Here is a 21,475-nt window from a genome sequence, read left to right as displayed (position 1 = left end):
AAAATCAAGGTAAAACTAGGGACATGCACGGTTATATAGTATTATATAGTATTAGTATTCACTGGTTTGCTGTTTCATGTTGCATGAACATCACACACATCGTTCGCTTTATAAAATGGTTTTAGCAGCGGTTTTAGTTTTTTGAGATCTCAAGCAAGCTTGGTTAATAGAATATTCTTTACGAGACGTTATGATTGAAACAGAGCTCTAGAAATTTTACCCGGTCTAATATTGTAATTATTGTTACTTAGAAAATACTGGAAAACAGTTTTTGACTGGCCCCAAAAGCCGAATAAAACAGATGAACGGAGTACCAATCACAATTTTTGGTCACGCTTGCTTCGGCCTTGTATCCTTTTGTGCCAATAAAAAAAGCATTGGTTATGCTAGTAATTCTTTTTCGAGAAAAGGTGCCGAAAAATGCTCGTTAAGCCAAATTATGCCGAAAAAAACGCTAGCATAATCGGGAAGGGCCTACCGTCTGGCCGTCTCGCGCTTTGCGTCGAGTACTACGCTTCGCACTTGATAATGATAATGATAATGAATTTATATAGCGCATTTTTCATGTGTATATGTTCAAAAGCTCTGTACACCTACTTATTCACGTCTCAAAGGCCAGACCACAACACCGGGAGCTTCGTGCCCTACTCTTTTCGAATAGTGTGTGGGTTCTTTAACTGAAGATACAGGAGACGGGACCTACGGTTTATCGTCCTTTTCCGAGAAGACTAGAATGTCTAACCATTCTAACCTCCCTATTCTGTTCCTCCCCCCTCAAAATTGTATACCACATCTCTCAGGAATGATGTAAACGGGTAAGACTGAAAACGAGTCATGTATAGCGCACTTGACACCTGTTATGCTGTGTGTACAAAAACGAACTGAACAGGATATCTTAGAAGACGTTCTCGGAACATTATGTTTTCTCTATCAAAATCGTTATTTTCTTTTCGTAATTAATTCTTTAAGGAGTCAAATCTTGTAAAAAGAGTACGGTCGATACAACAAGGACTTTTTGTAAACAAGTCTTTTATTTTCTGAGATTTAATGCTACAGGGCCGTTTAATTCTAATTTATTTTCTTTGCGCAAAATAAGAAGTTTAATAGACTTATGGCACGATTTAATCCTCGCCAAAAAAGCTGTTCCAATTTTAAGGAATTCACTTCCAAGCTATATAAAATCAACAAGTTGCACAGCGTCTTTTACACATTAAAGGATCCTAGTCAGCCTCCGCCATTTTCTCTGCCATCTAAATTCGGACATTTTGCATGTTGAAAAGAAATCCTCGTCCATCCTTGTAAGGTCTTAAACTGCCACAAATGCTTTTTAAAATTATCAGTGCTTATTTTTGACTAGTTATTCTATCATTTTTTGTTTGTTTGGAGTGAAGTTTATCAGTTGAACCTAAAGGATCCTAGTCAGCCTCCGTCATTTTCGATGCCTTTGAAATTATGAAAACTGTATGGCGAAGCGAAATCTTATTGCACTTGAAGTCTGTTTAATTACTTTTAGCAGTTTCACAGTGATCTCTTTCCTTTATACACGCTCTGCGAAAAATATAATAGCAAAATTCTCGTATGTAAATAAAAACAAAGGCGTGGCTGACTAGGGTCCTTTTAAACTACTAAAAACATTTTTATATGAGGACTACAAACTTAAAGAGAAGTGATGTTCTGAAATGTTAACACCTAATTACTGGTAAATTGTTTGTAAGCGCATTAAGTCTGTTACTACAACTATCTTGTCAAAAAACATCTTTTTTTTCAAGGCAGACAAAGTTTGCAGAAGAAATGGACGCTCATGCACCTTTAGTTGTGTATATCCAGACGTACTTCCAGCAAACCAGTAGGCTCCTGGAGCAAACGGATTCAGTAGTGTTTTCTTCTGCCAAGCAAATCACTGGAAACAGTCATGCATTGTTGTTACTTTAATCTTCCATCACTCACATTTCTGTCTATTAGTTCCCCTTTACGTCTTTTTAGGTATGACCTCTGATTTTCAGTTTATCTGGCAAAGAAGTTGTCATCGGGCGGTCTTGTTTCTTTATTCGGCATATAAATAGGTTCAATATTAGAAGGCTTGTGACTACAATACGGTGACGCAGGACACCCAACATACATCACGTGATTACCCTTTATCCACATTCTCCACAGGCTCTTGTGAAATCCGCGCGCGTCCAAATCCCAGATTTTAAAACATCTGGCGACGTTTATCCATGTGGTGTAATCTTTAGCGTGATCCATTCTGATGTAAAACAGGTAAATCTTGTTTTTCGTGTCAGGGACGAAGTCTTTGGGATTTGTGCAAGGCGTCCTTGAATGATCAAGAAGTTCTGCTTGACTGCAGGAGTGAAGGGAAGTGAAGAAGAAAGAAATAGAAGTATTAGATGCACATCTCAAATTTTTAGTGGATTTATCTGGTACGGGTTAATTCTAACTCAAGGAGCATATATTTTTATTGGCTCGAGGAACAGGACTTTACATATGTAAGAGGGAAGATTAGGTGAATTTTGTTTCAATTGCATATTTTAAAACAAAGTTATTAGAAGTCCAGGCCTTGAACTCTTCCTTCCTCGTCTTAACCCAGACCGGAGAACCCGCATGCTCAAAACGTACCAATCAAAATGAGGGAGGGGTGTAGCGTTCTAAAAGATCTTAGAGTCCCATAAATTAATCCCCTTATTAACTGTAAATTTTAGAAAGTCCCTACGGTAGTATTTTCGTTTTCACCTGCGGTCAACCGAACGGTCATTTCATAAAAGGAAACCATGTTTATTTACATCTCTGATATGACCATACATTTTTTTAACTACATGTAGTAACAGAAGCATATAACTGCTTCTAGTAATAATCAAAATACCCGTATTTCTTTTTACAAATGAGGAAGAGACATATAAAGCTCTTCAAGCCTCATCGACCTGAAGTAAACTGTTCAACCTGCATTCAGCGATCAGTTAGTATGTTAGCTATACGACCCTATACCCCTAGGGTAACAGTGCAAAACAGGATTGATTGTATGTGTTATGTAAATCAGTGTAATTTTAAGGCCTGGCTAAACTAGGAAACACTGTTGCGGAAACATTGTTGCAAATGCAATTGTTTTCCAGTTTAGCAACGCGGGAAACATATGTTGCGGAAACAAATTTTGCTTCAAGGAAACAAAAAATGTTTCTGCCTCAAGTCAAAAACATTTTTGCTTCCCGGACACAAATTTTGCTTCCGAAACATATGTTGCCCAGTTTAGCACCCCCTGAGCAGCCACCATGGAAACAATGTTGACCGGTTTATGCGCATGCGTAACACTTTGTTCTCGGAACATTGTTTCCTAGTTTAGCCACTCGGGCAGCAAAACATTTTCCTTGCTTCCCGCTAATTTAGCTACCTAGGAATCATGACAAGGAACAATGTTTCCAACACAATGTTTCCTGGTTTAGCCTGGCCTAAAAAATGACAATAAAGTGTGTGTTTTGTTCTTGTTATAAGTGAAGCCGCCTATATTTACCTGATCAGTCGATTTATCTCCTGCTCATAATTGTCTTTGTACATGATATCAGCGTTTATTTTGACGTTGGGTACGGTATTCAAGGCATGCTTCTTGAAATAAGCCTCGTTCATTGCTGGGTTCACGTTCAGGCCCGAGGCCCCAAAATGATAGGTGCGAGAGATGTCCGGTATAATGCACTCACGGTCCTTTCTTTGGCTAGGCATTCTCATCCACATGTCCCAATCCCAGAAGACATCGGGAGCAGGCCACTTTGGCTCCAGTTCGCCTTTGTACAACTTGCGACTCAGAACCCTGAAACGAAATAAACGCTGTACTTTTACAAACATTTCACTAGAGACTGTGAAGGAAGGTGTATCTCCTTAATTAATAAAAAAAAATTATACATTTTTCTCCTTCTAAATTTATCATTTGAAAAGTATCGTATTTTCTCAGTTAAACTCCCCTGGTTTATTCGTGGCCGGTGTTCATTAAGCAAAGGCTTTAACTCTTTATTTTTGACAGAGTTCTTCCTTGCCATTATTCCTACAGCTTATTAAACCTTCAATAAATGCTTAAGGAGAGTCTTAAAAACTTCATCTTGAAAACCCAGCGTTTAATCAAGAAAATACGGTATGTGTGTTCGGCTTGGGCTGAGCCATCTGTTTTACGGCTAGACAATCCCATTTGGGGATCTTTAGGTCACAGGTGTGGTCGTTATTTTTCACCGCCAGCATCTATAGCTCAAATAAAAAAAGGTGAGGGAAAACTCACTAACCTAATTGTTACAGTAACAGAAAACTGGGCGGGAAAATCATACGTGTTGCCAAATTGGCAGCGGTGCGGGACAAGGGACTGCTCATAGTTGTATATTGTTGTTTTTTTTTATCCGTACTTACCAACCCAGACCTGGCATTGTTTCAATCCTGTAAGTCATGGATGGATCATGGACTGTGTAATCATAACCCTGTGTTCAAAACAACAAATATTCACATTACAGTCCGCCCTATTTTTCAGACAATGTCTTTCCCGAGAATGGCGGCAAAATTTAAGTAATGCGGAGTAAGGCGGATGCCTTTTCAGTTGGTGCGAAGGAATATTTTGAGTATAAAATATTAAAATACGGTAACTTTTTGGGGGATTCGTGTATTATGTGTAAGTTTGTGGACTATTCTTCGACTGCAAACATAGTTTGTGATCTTTGATACACCGGCGGATGGAAAGGGAGTCCCTCAGCGCCCAGGCCCATGTTAAAGCATAAAAGACGGGCACAAACTAAAATTGAATAAAGTATTGTATTAAAATTAAATAAAGTATTGTATTGTATTGTATTGTAAACCGCACCTTTACTCAGGTCTCCCTTTTTTCCCTTTTCACGGGAAAGAAGGTGCCAATTTTCACTTCGCTTCCCACTCCCGTTCCTTTAAGCATCTCTAGTTCTGTTACTGTGAAATGGGGTAGTTTTCTTGGGTTTGAAAAAGTCAGTCTATTTTGGGCGTTAACGTATGGGTACTTTTGGGGGTGTTCTGATTCACAGGATTATTTGCACCAGTCCTGGTATCTACGAACCAATTCCTTCTTTCCTCAAGTACTCCCTATGTTCCTTTAAGTGGCCAGCCACATCAACTCCCTCCTTACTCCAATAACCTCAATAACAAGCAAACCTCATGCATGCACAACATTTTTAACGCTACAAACCTGATCGTTCCAAGCTGATATACAATACACATTTTCATCGTTTTCCAAGACTGGAAGAAGCTGGTTAAAGTAGGTGAGAATATCCACTGACACATCAAGGTCTTCCTCGATGATTACCACATAGTTGGCTTCAGGGAACTTGTCAAACGATGTTGTAATAGACTTCTTGTAGTGCTGGGTACAAAAACCAATTGGTAGATTTTAATAATTCAAACGCGCAGACTTGTACTTAGGTACCGTGACCTCGAAAAGCCTGACATCACTTATTTATAGTCCTGGCCATATACAAACACTACATTTTAAAGTAATTTTCAATTTGGCTGAGGGACGTGCGTGCTTGTTTCGAGAATTATTTGCTACATGCGTTAATGGACGTTTTATGTTCAAAGGAGTGTCTGCTTACCTGTCGGGGCGGGGGGGGGGGGGGGGTCGACTGTATTATGAAGACGAGTTATTCAAGTTCTGTGGCTCTGCTTTAGGATCTTATGTCACGCCATTTTCGCGCTAGTTTCGCTAGTTTCCGAGATTCTACAACTCACTAGTTGACTTAGACTGAAACAGACTGAAATCAAGGAAAGATCACATTTTTAGAATGTAGCCTATAAGATTCCTTTCTTGTTGATTACGTAGGTGAGAATTCATTGCTATGATTTTGCTTTTGTTACCATAACTACCGTAATGATTCGATTTAGCGCCCGGGGCGCTTATTTACTTTTTTACTTATTTGGGACAGGGCGCTTATTTAATTTTTTGAGAAACAACCAAATGTTCATAACAAAAGTTTAATAAATATGAAAATAACTAACAATAACAGAAACTGTAACAGTAATAAATTGTTGAAAGTTCAGTTACTTTTAAAATAATTGTTCATTTTTAGCAGTAAATATATACATGTACGGTACGGTGAATGTTCATGAGTTTATCTATTCGACGTCGACGACTTCAGTAGGGACAGTTATCCACAATAAGGGCGCTTTTTAGAATGGGGGCGCTTATTGACAAAAACACATTCAAATGGGGGCGCTTATTCGTAAGAGGGCGCTTATTCGATGGAGGGCGCTAAATCGACTCATTACGTAATATTGACATACCTGAGCAATCCTAGAGTTCTTTTTGCTAACACCTTCATGCTGATCAACCTTCAGGCCAAACATTCGGGCAACTGAGGCGGGCTCATCAAAGAAGCCGTCAATATACACGGTTACCATGGCAGGATTCAGCCCCTGGACCCCCCGCAGCGACTTAAGCATTCTGAACAAGTACTGCGGGCGATTACCCGCCATGACTAATACTGGTAAGTCAATACGGCCGCCATCTTCAAGGGCGGGAGGATTGAAATCGATCGACTCTGGATCCGTACCTTAAAAAAAGATGAGATAGCGTGACTTTGAGAAGCACAGGAAGACCAGGAACATTCCTTGATCACAGGGAACTCTCGCGCAATAAACGACATGAGCCTATTAGAAATTATAACATAGCTAGCAGGGGCGCGCACCGAAATTCAGTATACGTAAGCGTGCACCATAATCCCTCTCTCTTCCGCAGAGGCCTCTTTCGTGTTTCGAGTGGGCTGAGAAATGGGGAGAGGTGAAAAGTACACGCGCGGAGCCTGGAGAGAATCGAAACGAAAGCGCGCGTGGGCCATAATCCAATAGCGCAAGCTGACAGCGTGAGCAAATCGCTTCGCCAGAATTTTTTTCTCTCGAGCGAGTTTTTCGAGCGGGTTTAGATCTACATTTCCACCGGCAATGTTACAAAACAATTCGTTCATGTGTTTAGCTGTGCACTATCAAGTGATGGCGTACTTGGGAAGGTTGGAGAGCACGAAAGAAGCTAGAGTTACTCTCGGCTATCGCCTCGGGAAACTCTTACGCTTCTTTCGTGCTCTCCAAACTTCCCGCGTGCACAATAACTCGACAGTACTCACTGGTACTCGCTAAGCATGAACCAATTGTTAAGTGGGAATGTTTAAACGATGGCGAGGATAAAAATGGATGAGCCATCTGCTTAAATTATCACGAAATGTACAAAAGTCGACGAGAGGGTTCTCTCGCCTACCCTTTAGCTGTTTCACTGCATGCGACAATAGTCAATGACAGTTGAAGAAAACCGTCTCGTCCAATTCTTATTCCTCGTTGACTCTCGATACGGTTGATCCGATCTTTAAAGGATCTATGTAACGGTATTTTAAGTCAAATTTCTGATTACTTTGACATTGTAGTAAACCTCAAAATACGGTTTTCTTATATAGTAAAACCCCAACGGAGTAATAAAAGTCCGAAAATAAACAAAGGATGGTTTCAACTGATAAAGATTAAGATGGATTACGAATGACAAACTTAAAAAAAAATTTGCCAAAATTTTGATTTTTTTCCCAATTTTTTTTTGACGTAGCTCCTTTAAGGCTTACAAAAACTTTAATAGAGTACTCACAATGGCAAACCCGCCCATATCCTTCGAATTTCTGGCAGAACTCTCTTCTTCGCAGACTGCTGTCGCTTTCCTCCCAACCACATTCGCTAGACACACCCATCTCTCGTTTTACAGACGTTCGGATCAAAACATCTTTAGCCCAACTGTCGAAGTCTGGAGATTTCAGATGGCTCTCCGCGAATACCCTTTTCTGGCTGCTATTTCGCTGAAATATAAATGCCCACATATCTCGCCAGCCGACAATGTTCACGTAACCGCTTCCTAACTTCTCAATATAGCCGCGAGCGTCGCTTTCCAAGTTGTTTGTTCCTTCGTCCTGTTGATGAGAGAAAATGTGATACTGTATTTGAGCACAAAATATAAATGGGAAAAGTAATGGCGTATAAATAACTAGTGGTTTGGATTTTGGACCAAGAGTTCTGAGCTCACTGTTCTGCAGAGTTCTAAAGGACCGAGAATTTTTCTCTTAAGTTAGGCCCCTTCCTTATTAGGACAAGAAAGGCGCCTATTTCATCCCTCCTTTCTTTCGACATCAAGAACGGGCCAATTTTCACACATCCTCCGCCCTCCCCAATTTTTTGTATTTCGTTTTGGGCAAGACACTTTGTTCTCGGAGGATTGTGACTTGCTTAACCCAGGAGTGTAAATGGGTATCGGCGAAAATCAGTGTAGGAGAAACCTGAAAATATGCAGGAAGGACGAACAACTCAGCCATGGATGGTAATGGAATCGCTCTTGGTCGCTTCATATTACATCGAGAAACCAGAGTTAAGCTATTCCGATCCCCCCTCATGTCCCGGTAATCTAGTGGATGTCTCCTCTAAAAGCGAACGACAAGTCCTGAGTAGAAGTTCAATAGGAAGGGAGCATATTGTTAAAGCAACCTGACAAAATAAATGGCTTTGAAAGAAATAACCAGTGCCTTAAAAGAAATGTGACTGACCACGTCCCCAGGCTATGCTTGGCGCTGACATTCGAGATGGCGGCAATTGATAAGAAAACTAGCCACCATCTTAAAAGGGTTAATCACGTGACACGTGTACCCTTTTCTGGGGATAAACTGGACTGATCTTGGACATTAACGCTGAAAGGGGCCTGCGGGATAGTTTTTGTACTCTGGTCATAATTAAAATACTTTACCTTTATTGCCAAGCAAACGATTCTTCCCTCTTGTAGCATCTCGAGAAACTTTATAATTTCTTTTCCTTCGTCTTTAGACGCGTATGTATCAAACGCTCTCACGGTCATGAGGGCGCCTGTTCTCTGATTTAAAACAAACGCGATGATACCTCGCATTTGCTGTTTGTCGATTTCAGATACCTTGCAAATGAAAAGATATATGTCAGTCAATGTGTTGAGAAAACAGCAACTTTGGTTAAAAACTATACAATCTCAAGAACCGATTATTTTTCGGTGTTCATTTCTTCAAAGCGAGAGATAGAACAAACTACCCCATAAACATACTCTTTTTCTTTGGCCATCGTAGCTTAACCAAAAACAACACGCAAACGCAATGTTGGAAAAAATTATAAGTTTTTACTTGACGTTTCGTATGCTTCTTCATACATTTTCACATGCAGAAGTGACCGTTGAAATGGAAATAACAACCATTAATTTAAATTCGAAGAACAATAAGATTGACAGATGATGAAAAAAAGATGATGAAAAAAAATAGGACAATAATTTGCATATAACAAAATGCAAGCTAATAAAGATGAAGTTTATTGCTGCCCACATTATCATTTAGGGCAGGTTTCATAAAAAACCCTCGCTTTTTGGTTCGCACTGTAAGATACAGATCCTTATCCCTGGCCCCTCCCTCCCCCTGTTAATTTATGGCCCGCGTGTTTTACACTTGGCGCATAAATGACGGAAAAACATCTCGGTCTGGATCTTACAGGCTCGATGATAGGTCGATTACTCATCTTGATTACTGACTTATACTCACCACTTTGCCATCAACAACAACCGACGCCTTCTCTTTACTTGAATGAACTTGTATATCCATATCACCAGCTGTCAATAGAGCTTCATCCTCTTTTGTAGCTGTAGAAAGACAGAACAAGGGGATTAAAATATTAAAATAGCTTTTGATTTTACTATTTGAACTTTTGGTGGTACGTCTGTAACTTTTGCTAACGACGATGTTTACTTCTGTCTTGCCCTGAAAATGTAGGCCCTGTCTGCACTAATACTGTACGTTCAGATAGGGCCCCGTTTTGAAATGACTCCACTCTGATCAGCGTTTTCAAAAAGTAAGCCATTGACGTTTTCATAATTCGATCGTATCACTGTGGACGATAGGCGAAAACGTATTAGTGAGAACGGGGTCTTAGCTCATCCTAAGATGTTGGCCATGTTTGGGAATTAACAACAGCAGCGAACAATTTTATAAAGGAATTAAGATAAGGGAGAAGTCAAAGATGAATCAAGAACTGAAGTGAAACTTAATGTACTAAAAACCTCTCGACTTATCAAATGATACACGATTCTTATAAAGAATAGCAGTCAGAAACCTTCTATCGGGAGGCGCGATGGCCTAATGGTTAACGGTTACCTGGTCGAAGTCATTTGTGTTGTGTTCTTGGGCATGCAAGGCCTTTAACTCTCATAGTGTTTCTCTCCACCCAGGTGTATAAATTGGTACCGACGAAATTAAGCTGGGGGTACCCTGCGATGGACTAGCATCCCATCCAGTGGGAGTAGAAATATCCCTAGCTGCTTTATGCTGTCGAAACCGGGATAAGCTCCGGCAGTATGGGCCACTTGGCTCGAGGCTTCCCTTTTTTTGATAATATTTTTCCTTTTGAAGAAAACGTACACGCGATCGTAGTCTCATTGTTAAATAGACAATGATGTGAAAAGCACCAAATGAGTGGATTTGCAAGAAAACACAATTGTCGGACGTGAAGCCATTGACCACTGTCCAACTATCCCCAGGCCACCTCGGACACAATTGTCGCATAGTTCCCCGCACGTTTTTGTCTCGTGTTACGTCGCGGTCACGTCGTGAACGACGTGACCGTGACGTAACACGAGATTATCCGAGTAGACTTGGTAGCTCACAATAGTGCTTTGTGTAAGACCTCTCGTAAGGTAACGAAGTGATAAAGTAGCAAGGAAACAAGGTAAGAAATAGCCATATTTACATAGATACATTTTGCTGATAAGATGCACCGGGATGCTGTTCTTCGTATTGCGCGTTTTCTCTTGTCGAGTTTTAAAGTGCTTATTTACGCGTGTGAGACATATAGTGTAAATGTTTGCATTATGAGGTATGTGTATAATGTAATATATTACATGAAGTACTATCTTTAGTAATACCGCCAAATCTGATAAGGAGATTTTATCTCACATATGTTGCTTAAATAGGTAGTTTTTTACATGGAAAATGAATTTATCTTTACGGTAGGTTTGTGTTTTGATATTATATTTGCGGTGGGAATTGTTAAAGTATGAATTAGAAGATAAAGCTGTTGTCAAATTTCTGTTTGCGTTACAAGAAAACCATTTTGGCGCGTGTTAGGGTAAAGGGTTGTTGACGTCAGAGCAGTTTTCAGATATGTCAAATAATGTGTCAAAAGGAGAATATTAAATGAAGTTATCACGCAAACAGAAATATTGATGTGGTATCTCATCTTCGGCTTTGTTCTTAAACAGGATTGCTCCTTACAGAATAATACAGAACTGTAGGTATGTCGACAATATGTCAGAAAAAAAAAAAACTTTTTTTGTCGTTCCAATCTTTTAGATTCGGATTTCAAAGATGTAATAGACCGTAATAGTCGAACCAGATGTGTGCCTTTACTAGCTGGTGCAAGTTGAAATTTGCGCTGATTAAACTAGTTAAAAAACAACTTGTAGATCCCTTGGACATTTTTTTCCTTGCGTGTGTTCAATTCGAGTATTACACTAAACCATTTTGGAAAACAGTTCAAAATTCCCTGAATTCCCCCCATTCACTAAGACACATGCTAAAGGTCAACTCGTCGCAGTATTAAAGAAAGACACAAACAAGAAGCCCTGTGGCTTTATAGACGTGCCTAGTAGCGTTATTTCCTTTTTTGCGTGACAACCGATATACGAATACGATACTTTGCCGCCAGTAAGGTCAAAGGCTGCTTGCTTATTTACACCGCTTTGATGTCTGTTTCCTTTCTTACACTAAACCGCATAAAATATAACTTGTCTCTTTAACTTATATCTTGTACAAGCCCTTTCTAATTGTCTGGTTCTATTTTGCTCTGTGGTCTAAGAGAGGATTTCTTGTTGAGTTAAATGGTTCATACAAAATGAAAAAATGCGTATTACGCTAAGGTAAACAAAATTCCTGTTCCCGATATCATCTAAGCAAATGTCTGTTTTCTTTCTAATACTAAAAACTCGTAAAATATAACTTGTCTCTTTCGTTTATATCTTGTACTAGTCATTTCTTATTGCCCGGTTCTATTTTGTTTTGTTGTCTAAGTGAGGATTCATTATCGAGTTAGACCCATGCAAAATGCGTATTACGTATGTAGTTAAAATCCCTCTTCGCCATCATTCCTGCCTTATCTGAGCAATTAATGTCAAGTGGCAGATGACGTAGAAAGAAAAACCAGAGATTACATTATCTCCGTCCCATATCCCTTCCCCCATCCAGGCAATTTCAAGGGGCTGATGAAAGATGACCCATTCTAACCTAATCAGAATGCGTCTGCCTCCTTCACAGGCTTTTCCAAGGCCGCGCGGATTTTGGAGAGTTTTGGAAAGAGGCAGGGATTTTGAGCGAGCGCGAAGCGCGAGTGGTGGGTGATGGGAAGGGGGAAAATATAGAAGTTTTATATTTTCTTCATTCTGGAATAATGCATATAGGTTTTGGAAATTTAGTTATGATAAAAAATTTTCTGTATATTATAAAATGTTATTTATGTGTGGTGTATTGGAAAGATTCCTGGTCCTATGGCCTATTGTTAATTTCGGTGAAAACATGACGGTGAATAACAGGGAATGTTATGATTGTACTTCGTTTTCACAACTTAGAAATAGGTTACGTGCAGTTGGTCTTGTTCCTTGTGATTGTGGTAGACTGCAAAACAGTCGTTTGTTCTCTTAAGTCGTTGAAAGGCGCAATGCGCCGAACGTTGTGAGCCTGCGAGGCGAGAAAAAACTTTTAGCGTCTCTCCCCAGTCCCACTCACAGTTTTACATTGGCGCCAGACCTCTCGCTGTCGTACTAAGATATTATACAGGCCCGTAACCAGGATTTTTCATGGGAGGTGTGTATGAGCGACTGTGGCACGAAATCTTGAGCGCCGCAGGCGCGTTAATGTAGGGGGGAGGGGTCTGGGGGTATCCTCTCCCAGGAAATTTTGAAAAAATAGGCATTTCGTGCGTTTTGAAGACAGTTTGTTAGGAGAAAAGGCAGGTAAAAGTGAAGAAAACGACGACAATAATTCTAGTACATTTTTAAATTCAAATCACATTTTTCGAAACAGAACCTCAAAAACGTAGTTTACAATTTATTTAGCTAAAAATGACAGCAGCACATAGAAGGAAAACAGGAAAAAGATAGGTCTCTTCATTTTAGTGTCAAAATGGTTATTACATAAATCAGCCAGAGTCGGTTTGTTGATCTTTTAGTATTGTCCTTGGGTGTTTCGGAGCCCAACAAGTACCCAGTCTCCTCTCTTTTGGCAGCGCCTAGGAATGGCACTTCGAATGGTTCGACTATGAAGGACATTAGGTAGAATGTATCGTTGAATTTAACCTATAATCACACAATTTGGTCTAAAATATACCACACGAATCTTCAAATGGTGGATCTTCAACCCAAAGGACCATATTGAATGTAAATAGTCGAAGTACAGAAATACCATTTCCCTTTATTTATTTATTTATTTATTTATTTATTTATTTATTCATTTATTTATTTATTTTAATATATATATATATATATATGAATTTCACAGTTAGACTATTTGATCTTTTTAATGCTACTCAGAGTTTCATGCTTCTTGCGAAGCAATCATCAGGCAACTGCCAAAATTAACGGATACATAAAGAGATATACAAAATTTGAAAATACAGAACAATGACTACTAGCGTGACATGGAAAGACACAATTGGTTGAGATAAAGAAAACTTGGTGCGATGTTTACAAAGGTCGTGTGACATTTCCGGTGGAGACTAAATTTAAACTAGAACGGTTTTCAGAAGGAACTTTCTTGAGTGTCTACAACATGATACCAGTTCATTTCTATTGTTTAGAGTGCACATTTCCGGTTTACAAATGTGCACTCTAAACAATAGAAATGAACTGGTATCATGTTGTAGACACTCAAGAAAGTTCCTTCTGAAAACCGTTCTAGTTTAAATTTAGTCTCCACCGGAAATGTCACACGACCTTTGTAAACATCGCACCAAGTTTTCTTTATCTCAACCAATTGTGTCTTTCCATGTCACGCTAGTAGTCATTGTTCTGTATTTTCAAATTTTGTATATCTCTTTATGTATCCGTTAATTTTGGCAGTTGCCTGATGATTGCTTCGCAAGAAGCATGAAACTCTGAGTAGCATTAAAAAGATCAAATAGTCTAACTGTGAAATTCATTTATACTGCTCTAGTTTAACTATTGAGCACTCTTATAGTCGATGAAGACTTCAATTTTCTACTTTATAGTATATATATATATATATATATATTTTTTTTTTTTCACAATGAGCGGACTTCCAAGGCTCGTGGGGGGGGGGGGGGGTGCGAACGCACCCATCGCACCCCCCTCCCTACGGGCCTGTTATACAAAGACCGAGTGCGTTACATGCGTTCGCAAAAGATACGACTAGCTGCAGTCTATGATTGTGGTGGAAATGGAGACTGTTTTCGTTTTTCGAAGTGTTAGTCATCAGATATTTGACTCGGTAGCAAGTCATTTGCTGCCCTGAGCGCCGATGGCGAATAGGGAAGTAAGTAATTAAGTATGAAAGTACCGAATCGTAGTGCGTTTTAGATAGTGCGTTTTGTAGTTGTTGAATACCTTAGAAATCATTGCGAAGATTTTGTTGAGTTTTTGGAAGGGCAGTCTTGGTTTGACTATTTGAGTAGAATGTGTAGAAAGGGCACATGGTGCGATGCTCGTATAGCACAGGCTGTTGCAAATGCTTGAGAATGAAATTTGAGAATTAATATTGTAGAATCCGGAGATGGTTTTTCTGAGCTTATATGATTGTTAGCAACGGGTGCTACTTTACTGATCTGAAACACGAGACAGCCCAACGGGCACTTTGATTGGTCACTAAGGTTCATTCATCTATAACTTGCTACACACATTCGTGTAAATATGGCAATTCATCGCGCTCCTTTTTTCATTTTAATCCACAAATCTTCAGCATAAGCTAAATCACTTTGCTGTGTTATTATAAATGTTCAAAAAAAAAAAAAAAGAAAAAAGAAAGAAACGCCATGAACCGGAAATGATTTTACGACTTGAATCATTCATGCAACTACCCCTGATTTCAATTTCGTTGTCTGTAAAATGCTGTGAATATATTATATTTTTCTTTTATAACCTTATTGTTATGTTTGGTTGGTTATCAACAACATCCAAGTACCCAGTGGTAAAACACATACGAGCAAATGCATTCAAATTTTTCCCTCGATAAACTTTAAAACTGTTAAAGTTATAATTGAACATGTTTAGGTATCAACAGAAATAATTTTCGTGTGAATCTCCGTGCCTTACACAGACCCTTAGCTTGTCCCGGCCTGACTCATTACCTATATCGTGGCATAAATCAGTTTTTCCCGCTCAGGCAAAATAAACGATATATACGTAAATGCCAGACAATGCAAATCTGTTTTCCTTCTTGTGTACTTTTAGTCCCTTTCATGTTTGTGCACTGCTCTGAATTAGCTCCTTACTGCTTTCATGTTAGTCGACCGCTTTGCTTCCTTATTCCAGATTGATGTGTGATCCGCTCTTATAACTGTAGAGTGACCTTAATCAGAATGACTTTAAGGTTGTTTGACGGTCCACAAAAAATTAGAGCATTCTGTTATTGAATGTTAATATTTTCCATCTGTAAACCCATTAGGCTTAAAATATATTGAGAGCCTTGTTTCTGCTCTTTGCTTCATCAACAGTGCCAATATAATTTATTCATTTGACGGTTAAAATGTAAAGCCATTTGTTTAGTTTTTAAATTTCATTTAAGTACTTCCACAAAAAAGGCAAACTTTTATTGACCTTTATTCAGTTGAACTAAAAGTGGGTATAATTGTTCGTACACAAATTAAAGAAGCAGAAACAAGGTCCCTTTCCGTCATTACTTGATAATAATATATCTAGTTTTCAGTTCAAACACATGGTAATTAGAAAGTAAATGATATACATACCTTCTACCGAAGTCTTCTCGATAGCTTCGTTCACCAATATTTTGCTATTATCCTCTTTCTCAAACGCCCATCGCTTCGCAGTTCTTTCAATATTATCCATGTTCCAGTTTTCAGCAATGAATAATAAATTTGCTATCGACATTATAAGGACCACCGCGGCCAAAAATATTCGCAAAGCTTTAACGGCCATTATTAACTTAAAACGCATACAACAATGTCTACACGTGTAAATATACGACGAAAGCGACTTCACTCGCGTTTTGTTAACATTTTTTTTCTGTTGGTTTTAAGGTAAATGTATACTGAGTATTGGGTGTTAGAACATCTTACTTGCTATGTAAAGATGTCAGTGACACGAGCTACGATAAAACAATAGCATTTTTCCCAAGAATTCATTATGCTTCACGGTCTCTTTGGAAACCGTTTGCTTTCAGCGTAGTTAGTAGTACACGTCAAATTTAATCACACTATTGCTATAAATATATTAAATATATACTGAATTCTACTTATTCAGTAAAAGCTCTGTTCATGATCAGTTAAGGAGTTTTATTTGACTGTCGAACTCCCATATCTTTATGATTTGTTTTTTACAAAACATTTCGCTATATGTCTTATTGACCAACAACCTCGATACCAGGCTCTCTTTTCTTTTCCTCCCTTTGCGGCTGGTCACATGACCTCCTGTGACAAAGACCTTTTCCACCAGGGTAGAGCCAACGATATATTTCGTCGATCTCAGTTGGAGCGAAAGAAAACGAAATCGCTAACTACACACGGGCAATAATGTACACAGTTGAAAGCCTTCAGTCACCTTCTAAGCTTCGCAGATGTCAAGAGAGATGTATTTTTCTTTCGAGAAAATTTATATCCAGCTTAGTGACATACTAATATTAATGTTGTCGGGAAAAAATGTTCGGAAACGTTCGGAACTCGTCGGGTAATCTTCGGAAACCTTTGGTAATGTCCGGAAGTCGTCGGAAATCTTCGGAAATTGGAGTAATGTGGAAACGAAAATCTCACGCATTTGACTTCAAAAAGGTTGGCAAATATACCGCTCTGATTTTAATTCAAGCCGCTTGATTTTAACACCAGTTTCGCTGTTTCATGCTGCATGAACATCGTTTTCTCTTTATAGAATGATGTTCTTAGTTATTTGAGGGCTGATATTCTCTCAGCACGATCTCAAGCAAGTTTGGTAAAAAGAATCGAGTCGTTATAATTGAAACAGAGCTCTAGAAAATACTGGAAAACAGTTTTTGACTAGCCCCCTAGGCCGAATAAAACAGATAAACGGAGTACCAATCAGAATCAATAATTAATACAATAAATGATGAATTCTATACATAATTTTTGCTCCCGCTTGCTTTCGCCCTTGTGTCTTTTTTTTGCTGATTAAAGTTCCCACAGCGTTTGGCACGCTCGATCATTGGTGAATTGAATAACATGTCAATCAATATGTTTTCCGGGAAGCGTTTAATTTTCTTAGAAAAAAATTAATATGTGTACGCAGTGGGGGAGGGGTACGGGACCAGCCCCCCCCCCCCCAACGTAAAACTATAAAAGATGCACGCAAGCAGAAAGAACCGAAGTTGTCGGATACACTTGTGTGCTTGCGAAATAGTGGCACTGTTTCTACGAACATTAAATTTTAAGGCGAGCGGTTTACCTTCTCAAACCTGTTTTTTTGGAAAATGAACACTTTGCTTTTGTTTATTGATCCTATGACAGCTGGCGACCAACAAAGGCCAACACGAGATTTAAAACAGAATGACATTTCCTGGAAGAATCGTTTCCCAGAAATTTCGGAAGCAATTTCGTAGAACTCGATACGTGTTATTTTCCCAGAAAAACCAAACAAAGCTAATTACTCCATGTGGGGATAAATCTTAAATGTTTGCTCCAAGGTCGTGGCATGTTGCAACAAAGACAGACTTTTGCCACGCGAGTTGTGTAGCTTTGCTCAATTTTGTTGATAAAGGATTCAACTCTCAACTCATTTGCTTGACAACCTTCTGTTCTTACATGGAGATTATTCTTGGGAACTGAATTGGAAAACTAATCGTCTTTGATGTTTGAAATTGAACCACCTCGCTACATGGCGAATGTCCGTGTTTTTAGTTGCTGTGTTATTGTGTATTTATTTCAGCCCTTTTTTTGAATTCATATAGCTGTAAGCCGCAGTCTGTATACCACAGAACTTATTTTCACAAAGTATTTTGTGTTTAAAGCCCCGAACGACAATAATAGACATTTTTCTTTTAGCGCCAAGGTATATGACCGGACTATACGACCGAATATTATTTCAACCCTGAATATTCGACGCAAAATGAACCATATTTTTCTAGAATGTTTGATCGATTCAGCCGGTCTAATGGCGTTGGATGAAACTGTTTGATCGACTTCAAAAAGCTCTTAGCAGGAATGGAATAAAAACATTATTGTTAAATATAGATTTAGAAGGAACACCTGGCGTTTCGCTCTAAAAAACGTGGACTTTGTACTATTATTATGGATGAATAAAATTTCAGCTAATTCGGTCCATTATTGTGCATAAAAAATCTAAGAAGGAAAACAGTTTATGACGATAAGTACATGGACGTTTTTTTATCAAGACTACACACAAAGTAATAAAATAGGTGGACATTTTTACCAATATGACTGTTACGATTTAGAGTTATGATAACGTTTTATTTCTAGTTTTACTAGTCGTACTTCTGACTGCCAATCAACAATTAACTTCTTTTTCCGGGAAACATTTCGCTTTCTTAGAATCCAGTCGACATCCCGCTTCGCGAGGGGGTGGGGTGGGGTGGGGTGCATTCTGAAGAGAGTAGTCCTTATGGGGAGGGGGTGGGGTCCTTATATTACACAAACAAAATGGCCTTTTGTCCGTTTGATTACATAGGTTGATCTTCTTCATGCAGAAAAAGAACAAACTTCGAAACCTTTTCCTTTTCGGTATACCTTATTATAGGAATATAACGAAGCATTTTAACAACGCGAACAAAATGTACGCGTAATAAAATTAACGCGAATTGTCGAAAATTTATGTTACCATGCATTTAATTAACGCGAATTATCGTGTAGTGTGTGCTTGCATGCAGTTAATTAACTCGAATTTGATGCGTAGTAATTTTTATTGCAACCTGCGCTATTTTAAGGACAAAACAACAACGTCCAACAACAGAACTTGAGGTTGATTCTGATAAACCATACACAACAAAGATACTTAAACAGACCAAATAGTGACTGATATTAAATGAATGGATCCAGGGATGGAATACATCCCATCCTTGTGCTTTCCACTGCCTGTGTTATTCCTGCAGCTTTGACGGAGAAGTAAATGTCGGTTAAACATAACTTTTCCGGAAATAATGGTGTCTTAAAATAACAATGCTGGAAAATAATGTGATTTTAATTAACAATGATGTAAATTAAGGTACATGAAATTAACGCGAATTTTTTAAATTCGCGTTAATTACATGTATCGTTAATTTCCTATAATGAGGTATATCGAATCGGGATCGGGATTTTATTTCTAACTCATCAATATTCCTGGCCGGTTATCCGTGAATATTAGCTGTCTATTTTTGGATCGATGTTGGTGACAAAGATACAATCAGTTCCTGGTTAAGAACATTGAAATGTTCAATACTTTTCTACGATTAAAAACCTGTATTCACATGTATTCAATATTAATTAATGCGCTTCAATTCCCGATTTAACTCACAGACAGACAAACGGATTGCCGAGATATAGGAATACAATCAACTGGACAATAGTCTTTATTTAATAACCAGAAAATTCTCAGAATTTTAAAAATTTAAGTAGAGAAAAGGTGAAGTCATGCTACGTCGAAGGTGGTCAATCTTTACAAATTTAGCCTCAAATTTTCAAGTTTGTGGCTGACTCCGTCACAATCTTCCCCGATTTAATGCATTCTTGTTCCTTTAGATTTCTTATTACCTTTTTGGTAGCGTGTTTCCAACTCTAAAGAGAGGTTTCTCAACACAATAATAGTCTAAAAATTTTAATTTATCGAGATGTTTTATCTCAAATACAAGTACTGTCTCTGCATATCCCAGGATTTTGTCAGGGCTTCTCAGTCTACTCCCGAGGGAAGGCTTGATCATGTAACGTCCCCTCCCAAAGAGTTTAAAGGACGATTTCTCGGAAACTCAGAACCATATGTAACCTCAATCACCTTTCTTTCTGATCTTGATTCTAGGAAAACCGAATTAATCATTTCCTGCTCAATATTTCATACTCGATTTAAGCGCAGGGTTTCCATGTTATTGTCTGTTTTCAGTTGGCGAAGAACTAGCTACCTTGAATAGGAAATCTCTAGAACGACATATACTCTGAAATACTTTTTTCTCTCTTTGTTTAGTTAGCGTACGTGATGCTGCGTGTTCTTCCGGTATTTCGACATCGCATGGAAATTGTGATGTAAAACACGTCTAATTTTGCATGTTTGTTCCAGATTTTCATCATAGTAGCTTGCAAAAAGGGGGTAGCAAGTTCAACAAGTATTTTCAAAGTTTTGAGTAAGGTAGTCATGACTAAATGCACATTGTTTTCAATATTAATCTTCTCGGAAAATACATATACGGTACCTATACAAGGAAAAATTAAAAGTAGGGAGCTCTTTACTTCAACTGCAAAGCTCTGACAAAGCGATCCGTGTAATTTTGTTCACTTAACAATTCTAACCTGTCCTTTCAAGGAAACTACACAACAGATTAAATGGGAACTAGTTTTTTTTATCTTCAGTTAACTCACGTAGCCATTCTAAGATTCGTTGCAGTTTCTTTGAAATAAGCGAACTGAAATCAAAATAACTAACAAGACATAAAGGGTAAGGATGGGCCGATACTCGATACCAAATATTCGATACCTCGATATTTTGACAATTTTGAAAAGTATCGATACTTTCGAAAAATATCGCACTTTCGATACGTTTTCGATACTGCACACGTGACCTGAGCCTGCGGTCTCCTGGTCAGCACCTAAGGTTTAAAAATGCAATTTTGCTCAAACAAATATTGTTGTTCTTGTCAAATTTTGAATTTTTCTTGCCTTGATGCAAAAGTGAATCAAAAAGACCAAAAATCAGCATTCGTGGCTAACATCTAAAACGCCAGGACTGTCTTTTGAATTCTTTAACAAATCACGTGACATATTAATGACGTCAGGACGGAAATGACGTCATAATATCGATATCGATATCGATATCGAGAAAAAAGGCAAATATCGTATCGATATCGTATCGTTTTGAAAAACCTGTATCGGCCCACCCTTAATAAAGGGTGCATGTCTTTGTGTTCCGGTCCAGCCGGCAGGTCGTAGGCGTGAATGACGTCTTTGCAATTTTCGGCCCTCCACAGCAATCTCCAAATATTTTAGTTCCTCGGGAACCTGAACGTTTCTCACTGAAAGTAAGCCCTAAACTAAAGTCTATATTGCTTCAGTTTGCATGCTAAACTGTCCA

The 21,475-nt window shown here is 38.6% G+C and overlaps 1 protein-coding gene across 1 annotated transcript; it reads right to left on the bottom strand.

Annotated features, from left to right (window-relative positions):
- Positions 1 to 1,020: 1,020 nt before the first annotated feature.
- On the bottom strand, positions 1,021 to 16,328 carry LOC144629425 (protein O-linked-mannose beta-1,2-N-acetylglucosaminyltransferase 1-like). The gene is made up of 9 exons (XM_078487628.1): positions 15,985 to 16,328; positions 9,561 to 9,658; positions 8,753 to 8,932; positions 7,613 to 7,928; positions 6,271 to 6,539; positions 5,180 to 5,353; positions 4,381 to 4,448; positions 3,503 to 3,796; positions 1,021 to 2,341 (listed from the first exon to the last, which is right to left on the bottom strand). The coding sequence occupies exons 1-9, from the start codon at positions 16,190 to 16,192 to the stop codon at positions 2,005 to 2,007; spliced, it is 1,944 nt and encodes a 647-aa protein (XP_078343754.1). The 5' UTR covers positions 16,193 to 16,328; the 3' UTR covers positions 1,021 to 2,004.
- Between the last annotated feature and the right edge of the window lie 5,147 nt (positions 16,329 to 21,475).

This window comes from Oculina patagonica, chromosome 11 (genome assembly GCF_052425735.1).
Source record: "Oculina patagonica isolate OP01 chromosome 11, crgOcupat, whole genome shotgun sequence".
In the NCBI taxonomy this organism is placed as follows: domain Eukaryota; kingdom Metazoa; phylum Cnidaria; class Anthozoa; order Scleractinia; family Oculinidae; genus Oculina; species Oculina patagonica.
The sequence above is the reverse complement of the archived record's forward strand: the minus strand, read 5'-3'. Positions and strand labels throughout refer to the sequence as shown.